The 15,484-nt window shown below is 35.6% G+C and overlaps 1 protein-coding gene across 1 annotated transcript; it reads right to left on the bottom strand.

Annotated features, from left to right (window-relative positions):
• Positions 1 to 16: 16 nt before the first annotated feature.
• On the bottom strand, positions 17 to 1,925 carry LOC21401351 (pentatricopeptide repeat-containing protein At5g04780, mitochondrial). The gene has a single exon (XM_010090517.2). The coding sequence runs from the start codon at positions 1,912 to 1,914 to the stop codon at positions 43 to 45; it is 1,872 nt and encodes a 623-aa protein (XP_010088819.1). The 5' UTR covers positions 1,915 to 1,925; the 3' UTR covers positions 17 to 42.
• Positions 1,926 to 15,484: the final 13,559 nt, after the last annotated feature.

Raw genomic sequence — 15,484 nt, 5'->3', positions numbered from 1 at the left:
CTTTCCCTATGATAATAATAAAAGAAAAATGAACCAGAACTTTCACCAGAAATCCCGGCAAGAACAACATCCATTCTTAAAATGGTGAAATCGATTTGTGTCCCTTACAATGATCTCCCTCCCTGTAAAACTTGATGTGAGCTTCATAAAAGAGTGACAATCCCCACAGATCCTAAGATTCTTCATGATTCTAATAGGAGCATTGGGAGGCAAACACATCAGCCCGAAAGTAACCGCAAGCTTCTCGCCATGGTGCCTCAATAGTTCCCGCTTTCTACTCTCTTCAACATTATGCAGGTCATCCTCAGTGTTTGCCAAGTATCCTAGCTTCCTCAACTCTTCAACCAAATCGTCCAGCTTCAAGTAAATCTCGGAAATTCTCGGATGATTTCTCTCTCCAACCATAAACGAGTGAACCTTGTTCTTTATTTCAATCCAACTTTTACCCCTCTCCTTCTTCGCCTGGCTGTCTTTGAGAACCTTCCTTGTCCTTGCAACTTCCTCCCACTTTTTGTTTGCTGCATAAATGTTTGAAAGCAAAACGTGGTTCCCTGCGTTATCAGGTTCCAACTCAAACAAATGTTCGGCGGCTATTTCAGCCAAGTGAAGATTCCCATGGATTCTACAGGCAGCCAAGAGTGAACCCCACATGCAAGCTGTAGTATCAAATGGCATGGTCTCTATCAAATTATGAGCTTCAACAATCAGCCCTGCCCGCCCGAGAATATCAACCATGGATGAATAGTGCGCGGCATTGGGCGACACATTGTGTTCGGTTGTCATGAGTTCAAAATATTTCCTTCCCTTTTCAACCAAGCCCATATAACTGCACGCAGACAACACAGAAATATAAGTTACTTCATTTGGGAGCATACCCATCTGTTGCATCTTCTCAAACAATATCATTACCTCAAGGGAATGAGCATGTCTAGCAAAACCCGAAATCATTGCATTCCACAGAACAATATTCCTTTCTTCCATGCACCGAAACACGGCGTAGGCTACTTCAATGCTGCCACATTTTGCGTACATGTCTACAAGCGAGGAAGCAACAAATATGTTTGAACCGAATCCTGTTTTACACAACACAGCGTGAACCTGATTCCCTTCAATCAGCGATGCAAGAGCTGCACAGGCACAAACAGTAGATGAAATCATAAAAGGATCCACTTCCAGTCCCATAATCCGAGATTTGCCAAACAACATCAAAGCTTCCTCGTAACAAGTATTCTGCACATAACCTGCCGCCATCGAACTCCACGTAACAACACTCTTTTCCCGCATACACTCGAAAACAAAGCTCGCTTCCTTTATAAAACCGCACTTAGCATAAACATCGAGCAATGCAGTACCCACAAAAACATTCGAATCCATTGCCATCTTAATAGCAAAAGCATGCAACTGTTTGCACTCAAAAATCGCGAATTTCCCGGCACAAGCGCAAAGAACACTCGAAACAGTGAACTCACTCAAAGAGTTTCCCTCTCTTTGCATCTCCAAAAACAAACCAAGAGCTTCTCTCTCCTCCCCATCCCGAGTAAGCGACCCAATCATAGTATTCCACGATACCAAACTCCGTTCAGGCATTTCGTCGAACACTTTGCGAGCACAACTAACCAAATCGCATTTCGAATACATGTTAATAAGCATGTTTGACGTTAAGGTGTCTGCTCGCAAGCCAATAGTGATAATCTGCGCATGGCAGGCTTTACCTTCCATGGTGGAACCTGTTCTTGCGCTTCTCTGCAAGGTTTGATGCAAAAGAGGTATTGGGTTCGCACTTTTCCCAACCCAAGTAATGTAGTCTGAAGTTGTTGTTCCATCAAGCTCAAGATTGGCTATGGTTGAGAATTTTCTGTGACAAAAACCAGTGTGAAGACGAAGCCTGTCTTTGTTTCGCCTCAAGACGTACATATCACGAGAAATTTAGCTAAATACCGCGCATAAAACATTTAAGAAAATGGTCTCGTTCAATTTATTGATTATTTTTTTTCCTTTTCTTTTACGTTTATTTATTTAAAAAGCTTATTGGCACAAATAGTCCATGATCTATTTAGTAAGTGACAGTTGTCTTCAATTTTTTTAATAAATTGATTCCCAACCTTTTAAAATAGGTACAATTTAGTCATTTTTTTCAAGATCTGTCCAAAAATTAACGGAAGAATGCACCTGACCCATCATGTGGCCATCCTTTTCACTAAAATGACTAAAATACCCAAAAAGAAAACAAATTCATCACCCAACATCATCTTCACCAAACCACCACCACTAGTACGGCCACCGTCACGAAGGCCAAACAACCAGCATCAACCCAACTTCCACTGTTCACCATTTCCACCACCATCATTTTCCAAGCACCACCATAATTCTTCTCATCACCACCATCATTACAGTCACTCATACTTATCAACATACGAATACAATAAAGCTAACTAAAACAATGAACAAACCCATATCTACACTCACCAAACAAGCTCGATTTTGGAATTGAGGTCGACACCCCTTGATTTCAAAGCCATAACAGTCCACAATTGATGTTTTTCTTGAAGAGATTCATTGTAATAACTAAGAAAATTTCAAACCTTAAATAATACAATTTATGTATTTAAGCCAAGGATTTTCCTAGAAAATATTATGTTATATTTGTGATTGAAGGATTTATGGAATTAATATCTGTATTCCTAAATTCTGTAGTAGATTTCATGTTAAGTTCATGTTTACGATCGAGTAAATTCGATTGATAAATTATCGCCGCAATCTAAGACGGAAGAATTTTTAGTACAAATATAATTTGAGAATCTTAATTTCAAGAATCTCCAAGCACAACACGATGCTAGCAGCGTATAAAAAAACGCTCTGACATCTTAAAAGAAGAGAAAATCCTTAATTGCCAGACAGCTAGGTTAAAGTCATAGGATAAATACCTATAGTAGAAGGGTATAATGTGAGCTCGGGAGTTGACACCGTCAGAAACAATGTCATTCTCGGAATATAATGCAGAAAAGTTAAATTTAGAATTTGTTCAGTCTAGAATTAATTTCAAGACTTGAAACAGTTCAAGATATTACGCGAGTAAGAGTTTAATGGGATATCAAAGTAGTCGAGGATTTAACATTGAATTGTAAACAAGCAGTAGAAAAGGAACCGTCAGAAACTAGAATTTCCTGTCGGCTAAGTACTTCCTTACAGTCAGTATAATTTTATCTAATTCAAGAGAAACTTAAGAGATGAGATAAAAGTACAAGAGTGGGTTAAGTTTGGTTGGATGAGATGTGATGTGATGGGGGTAGGTTACATTTTTCCCTCTCTTTCGTCACTTGGCCGGCCAAGCTTAGGGAATTATAGCCAAATTTTGGCTAATGGAGTGTGCTAGAGGATTTCATGATGAGATTGAGTTAAATCAACTATTTGACAAGGATGCTTACTTCACTTCCCTCTTGAAGCACACAATCGGCCAGCCCAAAGTAAGGGGAATTAACCCAAAATTTAACTAATTAAGCTAGCTTGATAGGCTTAATTAAGAACTAAGAAGAGATCAAGCAAGGCCTATAAATGTTAGACCATTAGTGCAAGCATTAGGTTAGCCATTTTACACATTTTCTCTCATTTTCCACACACCAAAATTGGCCACCCTGCACCCATTTCCTCTCAAAAATTTTCTCTCATTCTCCTAACCTTAAGCCACTAGCAAAAAAAAATAGAAGAAGAAGAAGGAGATCAAAGGGTTTTAGGAGGAGTCTAATCAAGCATCTCTACAAGGGTATGAACTCTAAACCTCTCTTTCCTATGTTCTAGTAAAGTTTGAGATGTAGAAATATTCTTTTCAAATTTTCTTATACTCTTCTATTAACAAACCTTAGAGGGAGAAGGAGGACCAAAGTGTTCTAGGAGGAGTTTAACCAAGGATTTTCTTTCCTCAATGGTATAAACTCTAAAACCTTTCTCTTCTATTTTCCTTCCTAGTAAAGTTTAAGTTTGAGAATCCATTGATGTAATTTGTGATTATCAAGGAAATAAGTTGTAATAAGGGTGTGTGAGTTTTAAGTTAGTTTTGTGAGTTTTGAGGTTAGTTTGATTATCATTATGTGGTATGCTTATTGTTGGTTTAAGTTTGCCTATTTTAAGGTTAGAGGTAAAATTTTTTGGTTACTTTGAACACGAAAATGAGGACCCTAGAGCGGGATTTTTCAGCATTTCAAAGCGTGAACTTATAGTTCTTGATGTTTTGAACGTTTTCTATTATTGTAACAAAACTCAATCTTAACTCTAAAAGCAAGTTTAAAACCATTTTACAAAAACGGTTCAGGTTGTCCAACACAATCTCGAAAAAAAAAAAGAGAATTGCTACAGCATTCCTACAGCATTTTTAAAATGCTACAGCATTCTAGGTAAACAAAAAAAAAACAGCAGCCACTGTTTTCAGCCAAACGAGGCCTTTAGAGGCTGAATTTCAGTTTTAGATCTCGACGAGACAAAAAATTGTCGTGAAGAACAGATTTTCAAAATCCGACCCTAAGATGTAGTAAAACACAGATTTTAGAAACTGCACAGTTTTAACAAAACAAACTAACACAGTGTTAGTTTTTAACAAAAAGTTATCAAAGAACCCGAGAGGTGATTTCAATAAAATACTATGGTGTTAAACCTCGTTTTAACGTAAGTATTCGTAAAGAAAGTTTTCAAAAAAAAATGCTTTCTTTTAAAGAACTTAATGGTTTATCAAGCAAATCATCCCGACGGGCGCCAACGAGCCCAATACGATAGGTCCTTAGATTTCAGAGATTGGATGTCGGTCCAACGCCCGCATTCATTCGAGAGACCCTGTTTTAGTTTAAATTTCAACGGCCTAAGAGTTACAATGCCATAAATAAGTTCTAGGCCGAATTGGGCCATAATAGCATAATAAGTCCCATTAGGTAAATTATGGAGAATAAGTTACTAGATTGGGTAATTGATTTTTAACATAACATAAGTATGTTAAGGGCAATTAAGGAAAATAAGATTTTGAGGATTTAATAAATTGATCCTTATAGTAAATTATCCTTCAGTAAAGGAATGGAATACATGCCTTAAGTAAAGGGCTAGATTTCCTTCATAAGATGCTAAAATAGAGTAGCACACGATAGATAATCTCACACTCTCAATGGGTGTTCATTTTCAGAAGTAAGCAAGTAAGAGAATAGGATGTTTGGTGAAAAGTGGATTCCAGCACTGTAAATCAAGTAAGTAGGAATCTCGCCTATAGTATGAATAGATTTTAAAGAAAAAGTTACACATGTTATATATGCATGTTTATGCTTTCAATATTGTATGCGATGCTATGTCATGCTGCATACACTTAAGTAGTGCACACTAATTATATGTGTTTGAGTACATTACATGTTATAGTATGCTATGCTATGTCATATTTCATACACCTTAATAAGTCAAGAAGAACTTATAAAAATAATCTCAATTGAGTGCCATACTAGCCTCTGAGAGGGAGGTGACTCAGGCTCCCAAGGGAGAAGAAAAAAAAATAATAATGTCCTCTGAGAGGGAGGCATTCAGTTCAGTTATAATCACGGTGTCATGGAGGACCTTACAAACCCTCACGTCCCGATGATTGCGTGCAAGTAGTACGAGCACTCATGCCCATCAATAAGAAAGATAAGATAAGATAATAAAACTATGATAAGACATCATAATTAAGCATAATCAGCTCATGCATATTTATTCATGTGTACTTACAATTATTTTGTGAGAGATAGTTCCTACTTGCTAAGCGAAAGCTCAATCAGATATGTTCATGTTGTAAGTAAGAAACCTATCAGCAATTCTTGAAGGGCAATGGCGAGCGGCGGACGAATGGTGGAGATGGGAATGGATACCGCTCACACTTAAATCTTCCGCAGTAAGTTTAAGTAAAATCATGTATATGTATATATGATTCAAAGGTTTCAAGCATGTATGTTTGAAAGTATATGTACATATGTATGTTAAGAAAATGGAGGTTGTAGCTAACAACCCTAGACTTGAGTATTTAAGTTTTAGAACGTTGCAATAGTGCATGCAACAAATAAATGAATTTTAAACATGACGATTTAAATGATTGATTTTAAAAGGACTTTAAGATGTACTTGAATTTAAGATTTCTCACGAAATCCGTTTTAAAATCAAATTAGATGGCCCGATTGAATTGGTTAGTTTTAGAAAGACTTTTAAAGAGTATTTGAAACAAGAGTTCAAACGCTGCTCAGTTTGAATGATATTTCTAGAAGGTTTTATCTTAGTTGAAATTAAGAAAAGCTTTAAGAAATTTAGTGATTCATTCTTTTGAAATTATTGTTACAAGTTATGAAATTATTCCTTCTTATATTTTAAAAAAAAAAAAAAATGTTCCGCGAATTTTAAGAAATCCCAGTAAGTACAAGTTAATTTCAGCTATAGTGGCGGCCTCCAAGGAGGGTCATCACATTCATTAATCTCTCAATCGAACCAACGAAAACATCCAAAATTTTGACGAACTCAGATCAATCTCGCCCAACGAACTACCAAAAGTGAGCCCAAAATTGTGCCCACATCACGAACATCGACGAGCAGGCTCAAGGAGGCAAAAGTCGGGGCGAAGAAGATAACCAACGCAACAGTGATGACGTTCGCACCAGCCACGGCAGCCATCGTAACCCATCCTCATCTCCTCCACTACTACCGAAAGTATCTCCATCGTTGTATGCGTCTGAAGCTGTGCAGCGCCAAAATATGTGCAGCGACAATGGTGCCCGATGAGGAGAAAAAACTCAAACTCATGATAGCGGCAATGGCACTCACCTCTGTTCAGCGTCGTTTTTCCCTCCATTCACGTGTTCAGTGCCGTTTTTCAGAGAGTGGTGCATCAACCCAAAGTGAGAGCCCTCGCCGGTGGCCCCGAGCTTCACCAGCCCTCCCCATCTTCCCCAACACCATCGTCGACATCGTCTTGAGCCCCAATTTGCCCCAATATGAACAATTCGACCAAGGATGTGTTTTTACACATATACCCCAACTTAATGGGTCACGTGGGCGGTCAGGGGCCTTCTCCCATTAGCTTTTAGACGGATCTTAACTGAAAGGATCAGATTGCACATGTTTTAAAAGGTTGGGGATCGATTTGTCAAAAAAAAAAGTTGAGAACTAAACTGTCACTTACTAAATAAGTTGGAGAAAATGTGTGCCATTAATTCTATTTGAAATAATGATATGACAAGTGGAATTACTAAGCTCTTGTTCATTTTACCGATTCGATTTTAGAATTCAAGTTTTATTACAGTAAAAAGCACTCAGAAATGGTCACATCTAATTTTTTTACTACAGTAAAAAGCTCTCACATAAAAACACATCTCAACTCAAATTAAAAACTCGAATCAGCGAACTAAACGGGCACTAATTCACCCTTAATCTTAATCAGATTTCAATCCAATTTAGGTCCAAAAAAAAATCCCTCTCGTTTGTTTTCACCTCCATAGTTTACCTGCATTCCCCTCACGTTCACTCCCTCGCTCCCTCCCTTCCTCAACTTCTCCAGGCTCCAGCTCTCAACTCTACCGAGTACCGATCTCTACCATCAGCCACAAACGGCCTTATACCGCCACGTTGCCCACTCCGCCGGCCGCCGCGACGCCGGTACCACTGGTCGTCAGTGAGAGTTTTTTCATTTTTTTTCATCACAAGTATCATCTATCAATTTGAATTTTAGTACAATGCTTTGGTAATTTGAGCTTCATAAGTATTGCTTCATGACCCTTCCAATTTCTATCGTTTCTTCGTCAACGCTAAAAAATTTCCTCCATCATAAACTTCTTCTTAGGAACTCTTTTTTACCTTTAATAACTCTGGCTACTTTAGATTTATTGGTTGGTTTTAAGGGTTTTTTTTTTACTGTTTTTTTTTGTCATTTTTCATTTGCGTTGAGTTTGTTTAGTAGGCTTTGTTGGTTCAACGGTCTTATTTAATAAAAATATCGATTTTCGATCTAAAAGGGAAGAGATCATTTCAAAAATCAAAAGCCTTGATTAATATTAGGTTAAAGTAGCTTTGTTCCTGTCACTTTAAGTAATCAGTGGCTGCTGTCTCCACGTAGACTTTTTTATAAAAAAAATTTACCGTTGAATATCTCCAGCTTTCCTATTTTGCCAACACTCAAAATCAGTTATCGTAAGTCAGGACCCACTGAAAATTTAGGAGACGTTTGATTCATGGATTAGAATCATAAGATTAGAATCATTTTTTATTTACGTGTATTTTTTGTGAGAGAAAACACTGTAATGAACCATGAACCATGATTCGAATCAGGGTACGAATCACCCAACCAAACAACCCCTTATACTCTTCTTTACCCTAACGGCACATTTGGTTGGGGGTAATAGAAAAGATACGTTTGGTAGAAGGATTCATAACATAATTTGAATCATAATTCATGGTTTGTTACAGTATTTTCTCTCACAAAAAACACACGTAAATCGAAAATGATTCTAATCCATGAACCAAACATCTCCGAAAAGAAATGTAATTCTTTTAGTAAAGTCTGTTTCTTATGTTTGGTTGAGAAATTCATAACAGAAAAGTCTTTCCAATGGAAAGGCAATTCATCCACTTTGGTGAAAATGCCATTCATCCAATTAAGAGTGGAATTGCAATTATGAGGTTGGTGGATTCATTTTTTTCCCCAACTACCCTCTTCATCTTCTAAACAAATTACTCCAAAATCAAAACCCATCCATATCTTTATCAGATCCAGCCTGAAGTTACGGCGAGACTCCATCTCCACCGAGCACGTCCGAAGCCCACGTCAAAAGCCGCCATACATCGTCGGAACTCACATCCACCGCCGAAGCCCATTTTGAGCGCCGCCAGAGATCGCCAGAATCGCGTCATTCTGGAGCTCTCAAAGTTGCCAGACGTCATCGGAGCTCGCTTTGAGTGCCTTCGGTGCTCCACCATCAACATTGAAGCTCACAATCAAGCTTGAATCTTTCCATAGTTTTTTTTCTTCCGTTGCTCTTCTTGTTCATGGAAGAAGAAATTTTTGATAACATAAAATAAATTCAAAGGCTAAGAAACACAAGAAACAGGTTGCTTCATTTGATGGGTCTTTTAGATTTGTTGTTTTTTCATATTTGGATATGTTCTTATAAATATGGACTTCTTGATTTTTTAAGTTTGTGATAAACTTTCAACAATACTTTTGAGGAATATATTATGTTTTTAGATTTGGGTCTTGTTGAGAACAGCGTCTAATGGTTTGTTCATATTTGGGTTGTTGCTTCACTTTTTTGGTTAAAGATTGTTCATAGGTTCAAGGGTATTTTTGTCAAAACCTGATTGATTTCATTTTATTCTAAATTCATTTTATAACTCCAACCAAATAAAAGAATTAGTATTTATTTCTGGTACATTTCTATTCCATTTCATTCTTATTATCATTATCATTATCATTTCGTCACTGCAACCAAACGCACCCTAAAAGCTAATTAGTCAACATTTGACTGCAAAAGACAAAAGAGAGATAAAAGACTGACATTTACCCAAAAGAAAATAGCAAAAGGCTATGGGAAATAAGGGTGAAATTCGGCCGGGTAGGGTCGGTTTTTTGGTAAGATTTGGGCCGGCCCTCAAGAATTGAGCTGAAAAAACTGTGGGCCGCAGCAGCTCACTTACTCCCAGAACCCGTACACCATTAGGTTACCTTGGGTAACCTCGGGTCAGCCGGGTTACTTTGGGTAAACCAACTCCAAATTTGTAGTCATAAGTGGTTGGTATCTTACTATCATACCATCAGAACCCATGGTTTGGGCCTGAACGATTGGGCGTGCCTGGTTGGTATCTTACTATCATACCATCAGAAGCCATGGTTTGGGCCTGAACGATTAGGCGGGCCTGGGCTGTGTGGCCTGGGCTGAACGATTGTAGCTAAAAATTTCAGACTACGGCGGAAGAAGTGAGATGAAAAAGAAGAGGAACGGCGGAGCAGAGGAATTGAGAAGAAGAAGAAGTGACGATGGAGGAAACACTCAGAGAGAAGAAGAGGAACGGCGGAGGAATTTGCTTTTGGCCAGGTCGGTCTACCGTGGGTTGAAAAGAGACCAGCCCGCGCCCCTACCCGCAAATTTCGGGCTGGCCTTATTTAAAACCGGGAAAAAAAACTAAATATTCGGGTAAAGTAGGCTGCGTTATGTCGGGTAGGGTCAGATTTTTTACGCCCCTAATGGGAATAAGATAAAAGGAGAAAGGAGGAGAGAAGGTTGGCTTTTAACAACATTTGCCGTTTTTATGTTTTTCTTATATACGAGAGTTGAGAGTATGCCATTTTGGGTTTCAAGTCTTGCTGTTGCTATATACCCATAACCCAATCACCCATGGTTTGAAATTTTGATCGCATCAACTCACTTTAATTATATATTACGTATTCATTTATTTTGAAGAGTTTATTAACAACTTTTTATCAATAGTTTATTAATTGTAATTTTTGTATAACTTTTATATTAAATATCTATCGAAAAGAAAATTAATATAAATCATCACTGAAGTCGAAGGCTGGTTCGGCCATTGAGTAGAGTTTTACTATGAATTGTACACTAGAATTTTGGTTGTTTGTTTCTATTTTTGATCTTTGGGGCTTATCGTTTGTTAGATTATTCATATTCAACAATGAGCTTCCCTTTACTTATGCATTATAAAATATAAGGAACGCTTTGTCAATTTAGTCCTTTGGCACTTTTTTTTTAAAAAAAAAGACTTCATTCAGTAGCAAGTTATTTCTATATATATATATATATATATATAAAGGAGTAAAAAAAAAATTACTCTGACTACACTCATTTTCCTCCGCATCGGAAGATTATGAAAAACTAAAACCTAAAAATAGACGGAATTAGACGAAAGTATGTATAATAATTCATATTACATGTCGTGTTTTGATCGTGTGTATTATAATTTACACAAACCTAAACTATGGTAGGAAAATGCTTTAAAACCATGACACAAACACAACCTTTCCACCTTATGGCTTCACATGATACGTCTCGAAGTTAATAAGAAAAAATATGCATATATGATGACATAAAATACATGACAATCTAACAAGTCGACCCCACACTTTGTGAGTAGCAGGGTTACATCCGCGCCAGGAGAAATATTAATGGTTCGTTTGGTACGAGAATTCAAACTAAGATGATTTTAATCATGATTCTGGAATTACAATCATGATTCATGATTTTAGGTTCAAATCATGATTCTGAAACCATGATTCAGAATCAGAGGTTTGAATCATCTTGAATCAAGAGAGGGGCGGTTTTAGAATCATGAGTGATTCTGATTTAAAACATCACATCAAATTTTGAATCATGATTCAGAATCATCCAAACCAAACACTGATTCTGAATCATGATTCAAAATCACTGTAAATAAACACTAATTATGAATCAAGATCTAGAATCATAATTTTAAATCCATCTACCAAACACCCATAATACTCGACCGGACATTGCATCCACATCACTTTTTTGGAATATTTTGGCTTGTATTACTTCTTTAGAGTAAAAGGGTAACTTCGCCCTTCTTCGTATACGAACAAAACTCAACAAGTTTTGCCATTGATCTACAAAATGCTTTATAGTCAAATTGTAAAACGCCACGGTGAAACGACAAATTTTTTTATTGTCAAATGCTCTCTGATTTATACGACAAATTCTTTGCTGTACGAATTCATGCTACGTTTTGTTGACATTTGACTAGTTTATTTTCTGTGGCGGAATTCATGGCATAAATCCGAAGTTAGTTTGTTCGGAAATAATAGAAAATAGGTTAATATAAAAAGTTTAAGAAAGTATATAAGCTAATTTTTAGTTATAGAAATTAATAGGTCATAACTTATCAAGTTATGGTTCATAATTAGATAAGTTATTGACAAACTTGTCAAGTTATGGTTCATAGCCAGACAAGTTATTGACAAAAACCGTCCACAACTTGTCAAGTTATGGTTCATAACCAAATAAGTTATGGACGAAAACAATAATTTGGCCTAGTTATAGAAATTAATAGGTCATAACTTATCAAGTTATGGTTCATAACTAGATAAGTTATTGACAAACTTGTCAAGTTATGGTTCATAGCCAGACAAGTTATTGACAAAAACCGTCCACAATTTGTCAAGTTATGGTTCATAACCAAATAAGTTATTGACGAAAACAATAATTTAGCCTATTTATTAACTTATGTAAACTATTAACCTATTAATTTTAATTTATATCAAGTCTTGGCCTATTTCTCTCTTTCTCCCTAGTATATTTTGGATGATATTTCTCCTACCATCACTTTCTTGCATAATTAGAAGAAAAAATGAGGCCCAATATCTCCCTTGATCGGGCTCAAACAAGGCCCAATTGGAGTCATTCGTGAACTATTGTACAAGAACAAGGTTCTGCCAGCCCATGTGAGAAATAGATTAGCTCTTCCCGTCAAATTTGACTACCAGATGCTTCCTGATTGTGTTAAATTATGACGGAAAAGCACGCTCAACCAAATATTTCAATATCTCAATTTAAATATAAATAAATTTTTAATTCTCTAATTTTTAATCCTTTAAATCTAATAAAAAATTTGATCTAATGGGACAAATTATAATAATTTTACAAATTAAAGGGCTACTTGTTAAAATTAAAATTCATGGAGTAATTTGTTAAAACCATATAAGTTCAGTATGATCAGAGTGCAAATGTGTAAAATACCTCTTGGCTACAAATCCGATACAAAATTACTCAAAAAAAAAAAACTATATAGAAATCCACAACCTCATTGAGATTTGAGTGGATAAAATTTATCAGCACTACTAAGATGGGGACAACATTCCTTTAATTTGTTCATTACACAAATACTTAAGTTTCAGCAAAAATACAAATATATACATAAGTTCAATAGCAACATTTAAAAACAGTGTGCGTTTAGAGCAAAGATCCGTGCTATGGTTCGGATTATGATTTGTGGTTCGCTACAGTGTTTTCTCTCACAAAAGACACGTAAATCAAGAATGATTCTGAATTCATGAACCAAACGTCTACTACCTCAAGCAAATCTTCTTCCTTCTATTATTTGCCCCGGTTGATTTTTTTCTATCACCAATACTTTAGTGACATGGAACATTGTATAACATGCAATGGCATTCGGTATTTTGTGGACTTAAACGAAGTTAATGGAGATATATGTATCACCTGTACCATATGATAAAATCGACATATATTTTCATGTTGACGTGGCCAATAAAAACCAGGAGACAAAAAATTAGGCGCAGAAAATGACTTGCAATTCAAAAATATATATACAAAATCACGTGAACCCCACAGGTTTCCTTGCTAATACAACGTATGCATACATCTGTCATTCTCAATCTACTATACATATTTTTAAGTCTAATTGTAACATATTTAGAATTTTGTTTTTTTCAATTATAGGATATTCAAAAAATTGGCTTAAATCATATGAGACTTTTCATATGATAAATTTTAACCAACCATATATGAACTTTTTGTGTAGAACGATATGATCAGGCTCACTAAAAAGTTATGCCTTTATTACTTAACTAAGAGAAAACAAGTTCACTGTCTTTATCTTAAGAAAAATTAGGTTTCAACCCTAAAACGTTAAAAAAAATCAATAATAATAATAGACAAGAATGTAACAAAAATCATATGACCCGCTTATATTATATAAATATATATATACACACGCTAAGAAATAAAGTATCAAATATTAATACTTGTAGAGTTTGTTCACTTTATAAATTTGAGTTTTTAATTTAATTAAAGATGTCATATTTTTTAAAAATTTTTAATTATAATAAAAAAAATTAAATGTGACATTTTTTAAAAATTTTAATTAAAAAATTTAAAAATTTAAAACTTAAATAAATGAAATAAACAATCGTCTCTCGCTTTTGTATGCCTCTCCTTTCTAGATGTACTTTTCATGGCTCTAAAAATAACAACCTCAAATGATTTGACCGTTATGGTGGGCAAAATCATGTATGGCTTTTATGGTGGGTTCAAGGAGAAGACAGCTTTTGGTAGGTCCAACTTTGAAGCAACTTGTTTTCGCGTGCCACATACATTTCATTTTATATATACAGATATAAATATATAGAAGCACGCTGGTCTCTACAAGTGCTAGGGACAGAAAACAACATAAACAGAAGTTAAAGAAATTTTTTTGAATGAATAAAGTTTAGTGCTTCTTATTTTTGTTTGTCGTGTGGGGAAAAGTTAATGGAAAAAGAAAGGCAAATCTTTAAGTTAGACATATGAGATGGGGAGTTGGAAAGTACAACCTGCCGTCGAGGGTTGACATTATTCATGTGACAATATTTTATTGCCCAACATATCTAGGTAAATTGTGTCCAAGTAAGCTATGAAATTAAATGTACTATAGGTACTATAGTACTCTATATAGTACTCCGTCCCATACTGAGATTTTTAATATACAATTTCTATATTCAAAAATGATTTGTTGATTTCTTCGAGCAATAGGGTATAATATTTGAGGCGGATATGTTAACAAAAATAGATGAGCTTCTCTCTTGGGTTTTCGTGTGTGCCGCTTAAACTTTATGGGAGGGCCGGAGTAGCCCCGCTTCGGGCGCGCTATTAGACTTCCTACTCTGGTTAGGGGGTCTCGACAGATCTCAAGTGAGTGTGTTGGTAGAGGGTGAACTTGAGGCGGGGCTTTAGGTGGCTTTCCGTGGTGCTTCGGGGGGCTACTAGCAAGTTTCCGGTTGCTTTTTTTTGGTAGACCTCTTATCTGGTTATAATGCGATTTGGGAATCTCTATTCCCTTAGTGTGTGTGTCTTTCAATTTGGTATGTATGTTAGTAGTTTCTTCTTTCACTATAGTACTATTCATTCTGATCTCCTCTTATATGGAAGTCAGTCTCGACATATGTGTGTCTCAAGACTTTTGTCTTGACCAGTTTTTATTTCGATATAATAAAGGAGATGTTGATTCCGTTGTTTTAGTGTTTGTGTTTTCATTGTGTAATAATAAAAGTTATCGCCTCAACCTTTTATGGTGGTTGTAGTAGGTCTAGTCTGCTAGGTTTGATCCTATAGTGTGAGTGATCCTAGTGCTCTATGGCTTAGTTTGGTAGTGCTGTAGATTTTGAAAAAGTTACTTTTAGCTGTGTTGAAGAATGGAGTAGCTGTTACAAAAAGCAACTAAGTGTTTGGTAAACTATAATTATAGTAGCTGTACTTGTTCTAAAATCAATGTAATAGTGTTTGGTAAATTATGACGTTAAATTGCTATGGATAGTTAAAAATTAAGACTATATTATATTATACTATAAAATAATATATAATTACAATATAATATATATTTATTATTATATTTAATATAATACAAAAAAACTATTATTATATAATATATTATATAATTATGATATAGAATATAATAATATTATTAAAATAATAACTGAAATAAT

This window comes from Morus notabilis, unplaced genomic scaffold (genome assembly GCF_000414095.1).
Source record: "Morus notabilis unplaced genomic scaffold, ASM41409v2 Scaffold521, whole genome shotgun sequence".
Classification (NCBI taxonomy): domain Eukaryota; kingdom Viridiplantae; phylum Streptophyta; class Magnoliopsida; order Rosales; family Moraceae; genus Morus; species Morus notabilis.
The sequence above is the reverse complement of the archived record's forward strand: the minus strand, read 5'-3'. Positions and strand labels throughout refer to the sequence as shown.

Excerpts from the sequence above, each read along its gene's own strand:
- LOC21401351 (XM_010090517.2), bottom strand. The coding sequence starts at position 1,914 with ATGTACGTCTTGAGGCGAAACAAAGACAGGCTTCGTCTTCACACTGGT.